The sequence below is a fragment of the Terrapene carolina genome, unplaced genomic scaffold (assembly GCF_002925995.2).
Source record: "Terrapene carolina triunguis isolate 2854851 unplaced genomic scaffold, T_m_triunguis-2.0 Scaffold96, whole genome shotgun sequence".
Classification (NCBI taxonomy): Eukaryota; Metazoa; Chordata; order Testudines; family Emydidae; genus Terrapene; species Terrapene triunguis.
In genome coordinates this window covers 69,482,447-69,499,563 of record NW_020664447.1, presented here as the reverse complement: position 1 = coordinate 69,499,563, position 17,117 = coordinate 69,482,447, and the positions used below count along the sequence as shown (strand labels likewise).

General features: G+C 41.3%; 1 protein-coding gene across 2 annotated transcripts in view; it reads left to right on the top strand.

Annotated features, from left to right (window-relative positions):
• The window catches only part of EML5 (EMAP like 5), a 294,191-nt gene that overhangs the window by 244,373 nt on the left and 32,701 nt on the right, over nt 1-17,117 (top strand). The window contains exons 29-30 of one of the 2 annotated variants that reach the window (XM_026651427.1): nt 5,642-5,650; nt 16,050-16,128. In XM_026651427.1, coding sequence (XP_026507212.1) covers nt 5,642-5,650; nt 16,050-16,128 — 88 coding nt within the window. The remainder of the gene's footprint in view (nt 1-5,641; nt 5,651-16,049; nt 16,129-17,117) is intronic. The other variant, XM_026651428.1, reaches the window with a different exon arrangement.

The window sequence follows — 17,117 nt, the reverse complement described above, 5'->3', positions numbered from 1 at the left end:
ACACGTATAGGTATCTTGGGTGAGGAACAAAAACTGACAAGGAACTGTCCTGGTTCTTCTTCAAGTGCTTGCTTATGTCGATTCCAAGTAGGGGTGTGCACGCAATGTGCACAGTCGCCAGAAGATTTTTTCCCCTAGCAGTACCCATCGGGTTGGCTCAGGTGCCCCCTGAAGTCACGCCTTCGTGGCGCCGCATATAGGGCCCTGCCGACCCACCGTCTCTTCAGTTCCTTCTTACCGCCAATGACAGTTGTTGGAGTGTTCTCTCTCTCTCTCTCTCTTGTTCTTGAGCAATCCCCTAGTGGACTCTCAGTTTTATCTGTAAATAGTTTAGATAGTTGTTAGTAGTTCTTAGTAATAGTATAGACTGAGTTTAACCCACCTTCCCCATCCATCTTCAGGGACCCCTCTCATGAGCAACTCCTAACACAGGAGGTGAAAATGCTTCTATTAGCAGGGGCAATAGTGGAGGTTCTGCAGGAACTAAAGGGCAAGTGGTTTTACTCCCAGTACTTCCTCATCCTGAAAGCCAAACGGGGTCTCAGACCCATTCTCAACCTATGAAACCGCAACAGGTTCATGAAGAAACTGAAGTTTTGTATAGTCTCTTTGGCCACCATTATCTCTTCCCTCGATCCAGGGATTGGTATGCTGCCCTTGACTTGAAGGATGCATACTTCCATATTTCAATAGTCCCATCCCACAGAAGGTTCATCAGATTTGTAGTGGTCTGTACTCACTACCGGTTTACAGTCCTCCCCTTCGGCCTGTCGGCAGCACCTCGAATGTTCACCGAGTGCATGGTAGTCATAGCTGCTTTCCTGAGGAAATGGCAGATGCAGGTATTCCCGTACCTCGACGACTGGTTGGTCAAGGACCGCACCAAGGCACAAGTGGAGCAACACGTAAGCATGATAAGTTCTACCTTCGACAAACTGAGTCTCCTGCTGAACATGCAAAAAGTCAACACTATCCCCCACTCAGAGGATAGAGTTTATTCAGGACAAGTCAGAGCATTCCTGCCAGAATCTCGATTACAGACAATTCACAACATTATAGAGGGCTTCAGACAGTACCCCACCACCACAGCACGGAATTGCTTGAAGCTCCTTGGACACATGGCTGCCTGTACATATGTAGTACAGCACGCAAGACTGAGGCTCAGACCTCTCCAGGCCTCGCTGGCATCGGCATATCGACCAGGCTGAGACATGCTGGACAAGGTAGTTATGCTTCCATCGCAGGTTCTCGAGTCTCTCCGGTGGTGGCTCAATCCACAAGCGGTGTGCACAGGGGTCCCCTTCTCCAAACCACATTCCTCGCTGCCTCTGGTCACTGACGCATCAGCGATGGAGTGGGGAGCGCATCTGGGAGAGCTCAGAACTCAGGGCCTCTGGTCCCAAATGGAGCTCTTGCTTCATATCAACGTCAAGGAGCTGAGGGCAGTTCGTCTGGCATGCCAGACCTTCCAAGCTCACTTGGAAGGGAGATGTGCATCAGTCATGACTGACAATACAACAGTGATGTTTTATATAAACAGAAAGGGTGGAGCAGGCTCCTCTCTCCTCTGTCAGGAAGCCCAAAACCTCTAGGACTGCTGCATAGCCTACTCAATACACCTGGAGGCATCCTACCTCCCCGGATCTCAAAACGAGCTGGCGGACCATTTCAGCAGATCTTTCCACAATCACAAGTGGTCCATTCACCCAGATGTGGTGAACAAGGTTTTCCAATGGTGTAGAGTTCCCCAGGTCGACTTGTTCACCACGAGAGACAACAGGAAGTGCCTGCAGTTCTGCTCCTCCCTGAATCACAGTCTGGGCTTGCTTGCAGATGCATTTCTCCTTCCCTGGAAGGACCACCTGTTCTACACATTCCCACCTATTCTGCTAGTCCACAAGGTTCTCCTCAAAGTCAGGAGGGAAGGAGCCTCAGTGATACTGATAGTGCCAGCCTGGCCTCACGAGCACTGGCACACCACGCTTCTGGAGCTGTCGGTGGACACCCCAATCATCCTGCCCTTAGTTCCGGACCTGATCACCCAGGACCATGGCTGGCTCCAGCATCCCAATCTAGAATCTCTTCACCTCACAGCTTGGAAGCTTCATGGTTGAACCTATTAATGCTAACATGCTTGCGACCCACTAGGGAGGTCCTCCTTGGCAGAAGGAAACCATCCACCAGGGCATAGGTGCCAGCTTCCTCTGGGCCCAGGGAGTGCTCAACCCCCCACTCCATCCCAGGCCCTGCCACATCCCACCCCTTCTCCCAAGTCCCTCCTTTTCCCACCCAGTTCCGCCTCCTCCCCTGAGCGTGCCCCGTCCCGCTCCTCCCCCTTCCTCCCAGAGCCTCCTGCATGCCGCGTAACAGCTGATTGAGGTGGGCAAGAGGGGCTGGAAGGGAGGGGGAGGAGTTGATCGGCAGGGCTGCCAGTGGGCAGGAGGAGGAGGTAAGCTGGCTGCCAGTTTGTGCTAAGTACCTGCTAATTTTTTTCCATGAGTGCTCCAGCCCTGGAGAGCACCCTGTTAGGAGATGCATGGCTCCTGCTCATGAGCTTGGAATTATCTAAAAATCAATTCCATTAAGGCTGCTTCTCCCTCCCTCTCTTGCACAGAGTTTTGATGTTATAAAAGGTGGAGGGGCCCCAATCACTATTCAGCTCCTTCTGCTAATTCAGGAATCTCTTTAGAGGCTCCAAAGAACTCCAGAAGATAGATGGGAAGTATGGTTCCACATGGGCAATCATCTGAGAGTTGTTATAGTATGTAACTGTGTTTTTTCTGTGTGAATTGCTCATATGGATCCCTACTCTTGGGAAATTATCAAGATATAAAGACCTTAAAGGAGGTGGATGTAACATAGTGCTTTGGGTGCATATGCATGTTCCCATGCCTGGTTTCAAGGCTCTGACTTGCAGCAGAATCAAGTTACCAAGGGTAACCTGGTGGCAGCCCAGAGGTAGAAGAAGCACATTCTGACAGAGAAGAGACTCGGGGTCAAAGAAAAGGTATAGGAAAGGTCTCTCTGCATAACTGAGACAGGAGACACTTGCCAGGGAGCAAGAGAAGAAGCCTCATCAGGAAAAGAGCTGGATTCGAGAAGGACCCATACAGCCTGGGGAAGAGGTCTGGAAGATCTGATTTGACATTGAACTGTTATGTGGTATTAATAAATTAGACCCCAAAAAGGGGATGTTACTTGGAGCATGAGTTCATTGCATTTATTGATGAGACCAAGAAGGGAGAAACTGAGGCAACGGATACATCACCGGGCAAGGTAGGCTGATCCTAGCAGTGTGGGTTTGAGGTGTATTAGTTAAAGATGATGACAAGATTGTTCTCCCAAATTGGGTATGACATCTCAAAACCAAGTTGAAGGAATGATGATGAAAAAATAGAGTTCCAGCAACAGCCCTGGGTATTTCAGTGATGGATACTGTGCAAAGACATATCATAGAAGCTGCCTTAGACTTAGCTGAGTGTCCTCTGATATCTCCATGTGGCTGAATATCTGTCATGTCATAACAGTGTTGTATACCTAATCTGATTCATCTGGACAGCCTGTAAACCAAGATGGGTTGAACCCTGGTCTTGTTACATACTTCAAAAGTCAGGGGAATTTGCAGATAATTTTGGCTTATATATAACAACTTAAGGCCTTCTGGACATCTCAAATATGGATCCTTATCTCCCTGGATGTGCATAAGACCAGGGGAGGGTGAAAATGCACAGGTTTCTGTCCCAATTGAAATGGAAATCAAAGATCACTTTACACAGGAAGTTGGGGTGAAGATACAGGATCACCTTATTCTTTTTGAACACAGTGAAGGGAGCATCAACCCTGTATCTTACTAAATAAGGGATCATGATGTGGCTATAATCAATGCCATCTTCACAGACAGATGGCACGCAGAACAGTTTAACAAGGTTCAAACAGCGCTTTATGAAAACAAGATTCAGATACCATGGTACATCTGGTTCATGTGCTAGAGAAAATACGTGGAAAAAATTTTCAGAAATGTGTTACTGTATGATGAGCAGATTGCCAACCCACAAACATGAGTGTAGAAATCTGAGGTGGCTCCCAGCTTGACTTGGGCTCCCAGCAGTCCAGAAGCCAAGCTGTCAACCTGGGGAGAATTTTAATCTAGATGGAGAATCTTGCCCCACTCCTGAGACAAGAAATCTAGTAGACTGGGAAACAGGACTTGTGGTTTCAAGTTCCAGAGGATTAGAGAACCAAAACTTCCAGGCTTGGGCCAGGATTATCCACAGCATTTTGCTTTCATCCCACCTGACTTTCTTAATTAACTTCTGGATCAACAGAATCAGAGGAAAATCCTAAAGGAACTCCTGATTCCAGTCCAGGAGAAGAGTGCCTGTCAAGGATGCTGGGTTATGCCTGCTCCTGGAGTATATCCAGATGTATTTGGCACTCTAGTGATCGAGATCTAGCTGTGACTTGCCCCTCTAACAGAACAAATAATGAAACATTGAGTCTGTTGATTGGAAACTCTGCTCAAGAACTTTTAGAAATTGAATTGGGAGAGAGGGGCTGAAATGTTCACATTGTAAAGAAACAATGCAAAAAAGATATTCTGAAAACCAGAGCCTTGCTGACCTGGGAATTAAGTTGGGAGGAGAGGGAAAATGGAAATGAGTTGAATGGATTTTTTCAACTTTATTTTCCTTTAGCAGGTTAATAACCCTGTTTGCTTTGCTTTGTGCTTCCTTCTCATTTAAGCAAATTCTAAATTACTTCTGTTTCATCTGCAAGGAGTGATAACTGAGCTAGCATCTTTGCCAAACAGCTTGAACATTCTTATAACAAAAGCAAGTCAGAGCAAAAAGATTATAGTTGCTATCCAGAGTGGAAAATGTGCATATTCACAGTGCAGTTATTGAACAATAACCAGAGCAAACCCAAGCATTCTGATTACTAATGATAAAGGCTGTTAACTTGTCAGAATATAGGAATATGCATTTTATATGGTTGTATGATTTTTCTCAATAATGAATACATGAAACAGAAACCTACAACCAATCAGCATGCTGAGGATAGCTAGGAAACATTGCTGTACAGTTCATCATTAACTATACCACATGCCTGCAATTTGGTGAGCTGAGACAATTGCATTCCAGTATAATCTAATATATTTTGTTGTGTAAATTTGTACAGGTGTTGCATCTGCTTTTATTAGTGACTTGAATCTATCCTATCTGTCTTCTTATTTAGAGAAATTACCAGTTTCAAGTCATTTTTTAGATTGAATGATTCAGATGCTGTACTTATCAACTCTGTTAAATGCTTATCATTCATCAGAGGTCCTCACTTCTCTCTACACCCACGTACACACACATTTCCTCTTCTTGCTTATATTGGGAGTTATTCTTATTGGATCACATCCACCCTCCACTGCTTGTGCAGAACTTTAATTTAAGTCAATGGTAGTTTTGTGCAAAAATCAGTGGTTGTGTATGATCCATAGAGAGGTGAACCCTTATTATAGACACAGTTTCTCTTCTGCTCTTTTAAAAAAAGCACTTTAAAAAGTTAATTTTCTTTCTTCCCTTTAAATATTTTGCTGAGAGCCAAACTTATATAAGTAATCATTCTCTTTTTCTTATCTGCTGCTGAAAAGAGGTTCCAGGTAATGCTTTTATTTTGCTAAACTGTCTAGTCCATATTTTACCATCACCTCTCATTACCATTAAAAATCCATATGTTATTTTGGAGTCTCATAGGATGCTGTACTTTACCTACCAACCTTCAAAATACCATTATGCTGCTTATCAGTTCTTAAATTACATATATAGAATCAGCAATAGTTCTATTCCATGTATTCTACATTATATTTAGGGATGTATTTACCAATAAAATTGTCCACATGTTCACTAAATTTGTGAACATTTTAAAAATACTAAATTAGTGTGAAATAAGAGGAGGTAGGAATGGAGTTCAGTCTAGTTCTTAGTGGACAGCTATCTGTTATAAAAAAACGAAACACTACAACTTGCACCCCTTTATCATTTTTTGGCAGTCTCAGTAGAGAGATCAAGGAAAAAATGGTCATAGAGACTGAATTTGCCATGACAATCTAGCACCCTTTATAAGCATTGAAGCCACTGTTTAACCATTATTAAAATAAAAATCTTAAATACTTGATAACTAACAGGTCTATACTTGTGCACAAAAAATTGGCACTTATCTCTACGCATACAAGGCTTAGTATGAGTGCCCAGCCTGACTGCTTATTGTCAGCAAGCAAGATTTTCAAAAGTACCTAAGGGAGCTATTAACTTTTAATGGAAATTAGACACTTAAATTGCTTAGTTGGTTTTGAAAATCCTGACCAAAATAAATGTCAACAAACAAATTGTCTTAAATCTTTTCAAGTTCATAAACTATTTGGAGCTCATTTTTCCCTGGGTGAGGTTCAACCTGTTCTGAGGGCCAGCACCACTGATGTCCTTCAACATAGGCGGTAGTTATGCCATGTGGTATCCTTCAGCACAAGGGTGAATTTCTTCATCTGTCCATACAGCTGCAATTTACTCTCTGAAAAATGTGATTAGAATATCTACATTTTAACACAGAAATAAAGATATCACCATTGGCATTTCAGCCTTGTTTACCACTAAACTCAAAGATAAAAGACTTGGTGGCATCTTACACTAGTAGAGAAGGGAGATAGATAAGGAAATGCACATCAGAAAAGACCATACGTTGATCTGTTAATAGCTTTAAAATGAAACCTAGGGAGAGACATATTGTAACATTGTACAGAACTATATGTACATACCATCATCAATGATGTTGAAATCACATCAAGTGGGATGAAATGAGATTAATTGTTCTTAAACCTATGTATAGTATAAATAGATTTATTTCATTTCTACAGTCTTTTAACAAAGAATACTAAAATATAGATGTCTAGTAACACTAACTACATTTTCATGCATAAAACAAATTACCTATGTGAACTGGTCTATTCCCCTTTGATACAGGGACTTAACTCCTATATTAACTCCCTTACATGTGTTCAAAGAGAAAATTAACCTAAAAGCTTCCCATGCCTCTCCCACTTTTTGTACGCACAGTTTTTGAGCATGCAGCCATATTCCCCATGCAAATGCATGTCTGCTATATATATTGCATGTGCTAATAGTGACCCAACTGCATACCAAATGAAAAATCTGCCTGGAAAAACTGGGTTTTTTTAGATTTGCATCCTTAGGACAGTTTTTTTGAAAATGTACTCCCGTGTTCTGTACCATGCCTGGCATATGCCTGCTTCCGAATGCCGAGATTGTTACCCTGAAACATATTCGAATGAAAAATATGTACATATACCCTTACTCTTATCTTGCACTCAGTTTCCACTGCTGTGAAAAAAATATAGTGCATTTAGAGTTTTGTTTTGTTTGTTTTTTAGATTGGTTTACAATTATATTGTTTGGATATCTTGAAAGACAGACAGTTAAGCACAAACTAATGAAGTTTAACTCTATTCTTGAGACCCAAAGTCATTTATTTTGCATACTTTATGCTATAGTATAGTAGCATACAAATTCAAATAGGCCAATCAGTTGCTTGGCTAAGGACTTATATATTGTACTTAAATACTAGATGGTCTTCTCAAATTGTTTTATAATTGAAAACTGTCATACATTTCTCTCTTCTCCCATTCTACAACAGTGGATTAAGGGACATACAACATTTTATGATGCCACCTACTGGAAGGAGGCAAACAGTTCTGAAACCCCACAAGTAACTACATAAGCTTGAGCCAGAACTTTCTCCCTTTAATTTTCTTTGTCTTCTGTACTGGGAAACATAGAGGCTTCAACTCTGCACTCCTGCTGTCTCCTTTCTTCTGCCCTTTTCCTCTCGTTCTCTTTCTCTGTCTTTCAGGGACACAAAAGAAGAAAGGAGACAAGGAAGGGAAAGAAACTTGAATGTTTTTCTTCAAATCCAAGGGAGGGTAGAAGGCAGGGGACCAGGATCTGTGGCTGATCACTCCCTGGGGGCGGGGCGATCTCAACTGGGGTTGGCAATTCAACCAGACATTGTAAATATCAGATTTACAAGGGTGGACAGAGGGCACAGACTTTCCCTCCTCAATTTCTAAGAGGCTCCCTTGATTGAAACACCCATACGCCTAGCATGCTGCCTCCCTGCCTTACTGGTATCAGCACTCTGCCTCAGCTTTCAGCTCTGCTCCACAGCTTATGCAGTTCATCATCAGCTTCTCTGCCTCCACAAGGCCCAGGGACTCTTGTACCTGAGGTCTTCAAGCCAATCCCACTTCTGGTAAGTCCTGCTTTGGCAGGTATTTCTTCTGCCTCTCCTCCCTTCTTGGACCCTCCTACTGCTTTCCTTCTCCCTGTGCTTCCCATCCCCAGGATTTTCCTCCCTCACCTGTTGTTCCTGCAGGAATTTCTGCTGCTCCAACTTCAGCCCCCTTAGCCCTCCTTGGAGCCTTTCCCTATCCATCTGGCACTCCCTCAGCCCCAGATGGTTCTGACATCTCCTTTGTTCCCTGTGCAAACAGCACAATTCTCTCCTTCTGATGCCAGGGGGCCTGCTTGTTCTCCATACTGGAGACCAAATTCTCTAGTGGCCTGTCTGCTCATTGAGCTGTTCTTTTTAGCAGCATGTTCAGCAGCTTTCCAGTTCAGTCTCTCCAGTGTCCATTTCCTGAGGCTTCTCTGCCTGTCCTGGCCCTGGTAAGCCACACTCTGGCCAATTCATATCTTTCATATTCTACTTCAGTTAAAGCCTTGGTAAAAATTTGTGCTGGCTGTAAGCTCCAGGTTATTCCCTGTATCTGGTGTAAGTATTGAGCTGGTGACTGCAAGATCCAGCCCCTGGGTTTCATATCATTGCACTCAGGAATTCAAACCCCAGATCATGCTCTTTCAGCATGAGAGTGAAACTGACTATTTCACAATTTATGGCATGTGGGTCTTTCTGTTGAGAGGTAAAACCAAGACCCTGGCTGCTTATAAAAAGTGTTTGTTGAGCACCCCCCCCCCCGTCCTAATCCTTCAGCTCTGCAGTCTCTGCCTCCTCTTACCAGGCTGTAAGTGCAGAAATCAGAACTTTGTGTCTCCATCTTTGGGGAGGGGTTTATCACCTCTCCCTTGTTTCCCAGTAGCAGGTTTGCCTTCCATTTTTCTGCTCTTGCCCAGGGAGCCTATGCAGTTCATAGGTTCTGTAGAAACTTGGTCTTTCTCTCGGTCTCTGGCTGGGATTCATCTCTGCTCTCTCACAGATTTTCTTTGGATGCACGCTTTTTCTCACAGGTGCTCTGAATGGCCTGGCTGTCACATCATTGATCTCAGTTTCTGTGGTCTCTCTTATTGCACCACACATCAGGACCCCTTACTTGTTGCATTTCAGTCTCTGCTAATTGTGTGTTGCACCAGCCTCAGAAAGAATAGACCGTACAGCCATACTCTCATACTGGCTCCCTTCTGCACAGACAATACCTCTTCCTGTAAGACTGCCTGTCCCTGCCCTCCTTGTTGCTAACTTGAGTCCAGTTTAGAAGCACCATGATCCCTCTGCACAATGCTTAGCAGCTTGTCATGAGAAATATAACCCTGAGGTCTGATCCTACAAGGTTATTACTGCACAGAGGGAATAGACATAATTCCCTAGAGAGGGAGATCATATTTGAACCAGCTTCTTGCTCAGAATCACCAAAATCCTTCATTTCTAGGCTGCTGGGGACCTTCAATGTGTATTTTCCACAGTCAGAATATGAAATATATATCTTGGGAGAATACTTGAACTTGTACCTCAGTAATGAGGTTCCACTTGTCATACATCTTGTTGTTCCTAAGTTCTCCTCCTTAGTATTAAGTAGGACAAGTATAGAGCATTGTACAGCTGCCTGCTTTTATCTGTGGCATATCCTTTTGTAGTCATGGGGAAGTTCATATGATGATAATATTTTATGCTTTCTGAGGTTCTTAGAGAACTTGGTAATGTTAATGAGTTAGGATACACAACACAACTGTGAAGTAGGGACGTCTTGCTTCCATCCAGAGAGAGGGAGGCTGAGGCACTGAAAGGTAATGCAACTCAGGATCTCTTTTGTAATAGAACTATCTGTCCCTTCAGAGGAATTTTGGCTAGGAATTCTGCTCCTGGTTATTTCTTATGGACAAAAACTACAAAGGGTTCCGGTCCTTCCTTGTTTTATGGCTGTTAAATAACAGCAGAGATTCTGGATGGAAACTTCCAGGTCAGTTCTCTAGTCGCTTTTCCCAAGTGACCATCTCTGCTTGATCGCAGTTCAGAGCCCATATCTGCATGTTCATATCTTTTCAGCTCATTGGAGTCTTCTACTTTTCACCCTCAGAAACAGTCACTTCCTGTGTTTAGCACCCTGCCATTTGTACTTCCTTCAGCTTCCAAATTTTGCTGGTACTGGATGCCAACTTCCCTGGGACAAATCCCACCTGACCTCTTTCCAGTAATTTGTTCTTCTGGGTGTAGTCCTAAATAGCTATCTGTGGAAGGCTCTCATGTCCTATTAAAGACTTCAGTCCTTACTGAGCATGCTGTTGCCAATCACAGCATCTCCCCTTCCCCAGTCAGGAGCATCCATGGGATACTGGCTTGCTTTGTAGCCTGTGTGGACTTCGTTCTGTAGGTGTGACTGAATCTTTGGCCTTGGCCCATATGGCACTCTTTCTTCCCTGTGTGGATTCATCCTTCTTTGAATTGGTGATTTTCTCCATCCATCCTTTCTTTCCTCCATCCATCCCCTGCCTCTTTAGCACCATTGACATGTGTCTCTTGGATTGGGATGGTGCATCTGGGCAATCCATCAGCCCATGATCCTGGTCTAGGGGGTACTGTGGGTGGAGTAGAAGACTCCCAGAACTCTGGGCCTCCTGCCTTACTCTCCTAATTTGGTAGCTTCCAGTCCTGATTTCCCACATCTTTGTCTGCTGTAACAATCAAACAGCAGTGGCTTCTGCAAAGTGCTAGGGAGGTGCTTGCAATACAGCCCCTAGTTTTGGAAGTGATGCTTCTAAGAACCCTTCTTCTGTCCTTGAGACCACTATATCTGGAGGACCATAACAGCAGCCTTCCAGGCAGACTTAATTACAAACTCTTCTGGGAAAATGGAACGTTGCGCCCCTGGACTTTGATGCCATTTTCCAGAGTAAAGAGTGCCTTACCTTGGACTGGTTTATCTTGATATCTGTCAGTCATTTCAGATTCAGTCTCTTATCCCAGTCCCTCACCCTTTTTTGTGATACCTCACATAGAGTTGAAGTGGTGTATTGAGATGCTGCTTCCTCTGCTACTCAAGATACTGAGGAAAGCCAGGCAGGATGAAACAGTTGTAATCCTTGACCTGGTCCCTTCAACTCTGTGCTCTGCAACCACTTCCACCTTAGACTGCATTTAAGTTGAAGGGAGCCACTTCTGAAAAGAAGGGTTCTCTGTTGACATGACTCTGTCTGGAGAGTGGAAAAGGTGCTTCTTTTTCTTACTCTTAGGTCTGGAAAGTCTTCCTGGCCTAGTCTGACATCAGAGGGCTATCCTGTTTCCTACTTTTCTTGCTCCAGGATCTTTGGGATTTTTTTCTATTGGTACTCAAGTAAGGTCTCAAACCAGTGATTAATCCTTCCTTTGTTCCCAAGGTGAAGATGGAATTTCCTATGAAGAAAAATCAGCCGTTCTTCCTCTTGCTCCCTCCAAATCCAATATTGCGTCCCAGCCCCTATGAGAAGAAGTTTCATTTGTTGAACATTTGAAAAAAAAAATCTCATTCTCATGAATTTAGAAAGCCAAAACAACTGCTATTCTGTTTTGAGGGTTGTAACAAGGGCAAGGCTGTATCTGAAGTCACTTTTGTTAGGTAGGTCCAAACCTGCATTCTCACAGAGTATGCCCAGGCTGGCAGCCTTGTCCTGAGTTTGTCAGATGACATTTGGCAAGATAAGTCTTCACTTCTTGGTCAGTGATAGCTGAAGCAGTCATTTCCCAAGTGTATGATGTGGCAACATGTTTCTCTATTCCTCTTTATGTCACTATTAGCTAGGCCTCTCTGCTTCTCAGATAGTCTCTTTTGGACAAAGGGTCCTGCTAGCAGAACAATATGGTAGCCCCACTTCCTGGGTTTATTACTTGCTACATCTCTGTCATTCTATCCACTGTTGTAGGATTGGAGAAGACAGGCATATGACAACAGAAAATTACTTAACAGTAATTCTGTTTATCGGAGTCTCCTGTTCTCTCTCCCTACATCCCTCCATTCTCTGCTCTGATGCTTGTTTATCATCTCTCTCACTGGTTTGTATACTGTGTCCTTTTCTATGACTGTGGAAGTTTTTTTAACTGGAGGGAGCATTTTCTGGCTAAAGCTGTGTAGTCAGGTATGGGGTTTCAAAACGCTTTGCATCCCTGCTTCCAGTAGGTGGCACTATAATCCATCTGTCCTTTAATCCAACATCATAGGATGGTAGACAAGGGTTACTACAACTAACAGAATTGCTGGTAAGTAGTCTTCTAATATACAGCACTCTGACATCATTCATACTTATCCTTTTTAAAAGGAGAAAGGTACTTTTTATTCTGATGATAGAACAGTCAGCCATATTCATTTTATCTAAGCAAACCGGAAAGTAGATTAATGATATTTAGTTTATAATGGTGATATTGAAATGAATGAATTTATTTATATGTAATCTGTAATTACTACTAAATATCTGTATAAGTGCCAAGAAGGTTATGGAGATATCAAAGGAAATACAGTACCTTAATTATAATCCCAGTGAATAATCTGCAGGTAGTAAAATCTTGATTAAGTACTCTCAGTATCATTTACCATATTGGTTTTAAGATGTCAGTTCTTTCCATTCATATAGTGAATGCAGTTCTTATCCCTGAAATAATATGGTATTGTGCAATCAAACTTGTTTTCAATTTACTTTTTAATCATCTCTCTTCTTCAGGGACTCTTGATCACATAAAGTAAAGAATTGGGAGTAAAGCTGGATAACATTTTACTATCTCACTTCAGAGATTTTTAGGACTAGAAGTTATTAAATATAAACTAATGTTTTTCAAACATGTACAGCCAATAAATCTGAAATGAATAATATTCTAGAGGTCAGTGTAGCCATTTCCAGAATAATAATGTAGTTAGCTATTGACAACTGAAAACTAAGGCTGTTTTATTAAAAAAAAAAAAAAGGCATTGACATGTGATTTTAATTTTAGATTAAAAGAGTTGTACAGATTGTCTGATTTTTTTCAGTAGATATAATTGGAGCCGGGCTGTTTGGAAGCAGCTGACTAAACAACTAAGGGTGGGATTTGTGTTCCTATAAATCTTAGATGCTTTTGAAAATCCCGCCCTAAATGACTGTATTTTTCTGACAGGAATTTAGTGGCAATATAATTTGTATCTATTACAATGTAATATTTCCAGTGGTTTTATTTATTTTGTATATTTTAAATATATTTACATCTTGCGTGATTTATATGTTTTCATAATATTCCAATAAACAAGTAATATAATCCCTTATACATCCTATTGATGAGACACACGTTTGGGGTTTGGTCAAGGGCATAGTTCTGAAGAGTCTAATGTGGACTTGGAGAGACATCCGTTTTCCATACAAGATATTGATTGCTTATGTGCCTAACTGGAAATTGTACACCTATGAAAAAAGTGTAGAAAAAAAGTGATAAAACGATGTTTTTTCTCACAATAAAACATTGATTTATCCCTGAAAAAGCATAAATGCGTTAAAGGATGTCTGTTATTTTGTGAAGATGAATTATATCCCATAGCTAGCATGTGTAAAATGGGTAAAAAATTGCATGAGTTGCCAGGGACTTGTGGTTTAATTGGATCGTAAAATAAAAAATACAGCAGTCTTGTGTAATATGCTTTATCATGTTTAGTGATTATATTATTGTATTAGTGTTGTAAATATATAGGGTACTTTACAAATATCAGGGGGAAATGTTCATTATCAGAGAGCTTTCCATGTACAAAACAGTAAGACAACAGCAATAGAATTTTTTAAAATAATACTACAGAGAAAGAATCAACATGAATTAAAGAAAAACCCAAATATGGGGGAGAAGGCGAGAGAAGAATCAAACTTGACAGCAATCTTCCAAGCCTGGGAAAGTAAAGTATGGGTATCATCACCAGTAGAGAAGGGAGGACATGGAAAGGGGTTAGGAAAGTTGGGAAGTTTAGTTTGAATATATTAAGTACAAGAGCAGGAGGAGATGCAAGAATGGTCGGAGGGTTGGAGGTTAGGGATAGGTAGATTTGGGAGCTATTAGTATAGAGGTAATAGCTGAAACTAGGGAACTAGACAAAGGTTTTGAAAATTTATAGAAAAGCAAGGAACTGCCAACAAAAGCTTCGTGGACTGATGGCTCCTTGTGCTAAGTCTAAGAGGTGATTGAGGGGGGAGACTGACCCAGCCTGCCTCTCTCTTTATCCCTGCACTCAGAAATTGGGAGGCTCCTGCTCCATATCATGGCCACAGAGAGAGGCATAGGACACTGGGGCCACATTGCTAGGTCCAAGGGGGTGTGGTCAACAACTGTCCCTCTCCCTCCTCTGTCCCCACCATCAGCTCACAGTAGCATGAGATTCTAATGCTGCTGGTGCCATTAGGGAAGAAAAAATACTGTATATATGAGTTTCTGAGAATAAAAACTGTAATAGCTTTCAAGCCACCAACCTTCCCAGCAGAGTTGAAGATACATATTTGCATTCCTTAATCTTTTTCTATCTTTCACTTGAAAAACAACCTGGCAGAAAAACTAGTATGTTCCATGCCCCAACCAATGGGCACCTTTTGTGTTCTGTATCCTAGATAGGATTGCTGCCTGAAAAATACTCAAATTACAAGTTTCCTGCCAGTCATGTTCTGGGGGCATTGTCTCCAGGAGTTATGATCTGTTGTAGCTTTTCCTTTCAAAGACAAATGATGGATAACTAACTCTCTTACAAACTCAGTTGAGTTAAATAATTTAGACTTCACAAAGACTTGTTAAATCCTCAATTTTGAATGAATACTACTTTTTCTGATAGTTTCGTGTAAAAGATTTTTTTAACAACTGAACATTTTATCTAGAATCAGCTCCTGTTGCTCTTGCAGATTTGCTAGCAATACTTACATAAATGTGGTCAATAAAATATATTTCTTTTCCTGAGTTATTAAATATATGTATAATTGTCCTTTGTGACTGAAATCATGTATGTTGTCTACAATATATAAATATTACAAATATTTAAAAAGATAAGCAAACAAATTTTGATCAAATTATTATTTTCCTAGTGAAGTGATGGAAGCCCATTGCTTGAGACAACTTAAAACTAGACTAACCAGAACACTATAATGTATACTGTAAGGATATAAAAGCAAACGTGGATTTGCAAGGAGATGGGCTGGATGTTAATAGGTCTTTTCTATCTCTAATTTCTATTTATTCAATTAAGAACTGACTTGAACTGTGGCAGAGGTGCCCAGGGATCAGCAGAGACTTTTACGGTTGTCGGAAGAGATGTGGGTATCTAGAGTCTATTGAAGAAATGTAGGAAAGGAGGTGGGGAAATAACTGGGGTCTGTCTGGAGTTGTGGGAAAGGGTGGGACAACTTTAAATGAGTTTAGATAGTTCAGGCAAGCCTCTAAACTTTTGTGTGTCATCCAACAATAAGTATTGCATTGAAAGGGAAGAACATGGAGAAAAAATATGCTGTTAGAAGTTAAAAATGTTTGGTTCATTTTTAATGGAAAATAAGACTTTGAATTGACCTAATGATACTTTTAGAATTGTCAAAAACTTATCAAGTTGATCAGTATAAATTGTGAAACTTCTACAATCAGAGACAGCTATTCTTTTCAGTGGCCTTTTTTCTTTCTGACAATTCAAGCAACGTAGTGATTTAGCAGTTTTCCCTATCCAGATAACAGATTAGACTATACTCTTCTAGTACGGAATGGGTCACAGACAGCCTTTTCTTATTCACAGTTCTCTATTTCAGACCACCAGTTAGTAGGGCACTGCCACAGCCTGAAAAACTTCAGACAAATAACGTTGGCAAAAAAAAGAGACCAATAGAGGTAAGGAAAACCACAGACATCTTTTTTTTCCTAGTTTAACGTTCCCTTAATCCCTTAATTTTTTTACTATTTTGTCCAAAAAATTGATTTGCTTATCAATAAAGTGTATATGGTAAAGTTAGTATAAAGAGAGAAATAGTTAATAGCGTGTATGTATTTAGCAGCAAATTTCTTTTTTTGGGAGGGGATCCTTTAGGATCTTTTATCTTTCATTTTTCTTTTGATCCTTGAAAGGTCCAATGTCACCCCACCCCACAAATGTGTCTGAGCCACAGCTTTCTCCAGAGTCTATCAGTTACAGAAACAGCACATTCAGCCTATGTGGTATGGAGTCCCTCTTGGGTGAGTGTAGGGTATCAGTATAATATCACACTTGGCCAGAACTCTGATTTTTCCATGTGGCCATGCATTGTATTACCAGTAGGTTACTAAACCAGCTAAACAAATTACCTTTAATTCTGAAGTTTATTCAGAGGAATGCAGTAAATTTCTCTCTCCCCTTTATGCATGAAATACCCTCCCTGAACTCATCTGTAAATTCACCTGAACTCTTCACTACCGTCTTCGCCTTTAAAACTCAAATTCAAAATAAACTTCTTCTGAAGTTTGTAAGTAATCGGCCAATTAATGATGCTTTTAGGGTTAGGTGGGATTAGACCCCAATCCTGCAGTTAGATCTGATTGTAGGATTTGGGGTCTTAATTAGTATTTTCTCTCTCTTTCTCTCCCCCCAGTGCATATGAGGTTTTTTTTTTTCATTCTATGTTTGACTGTACCCCATCCCTTCACCTTTTCATATGTGATTTGTTTGCTTAAATTGTAAGTGCTTTAAATTTGGGAGTGTGTCTTCATTTGTGTCATCGTCATGCACAGTGGGACCCTGATCATCATTAGGCATCTGAATGCTATTGTAATATAAATATTAAATAATATTCTCACCATATTAGAAATATAGATTATTAATTAATGTTCAAGAAAATATTTGGCAT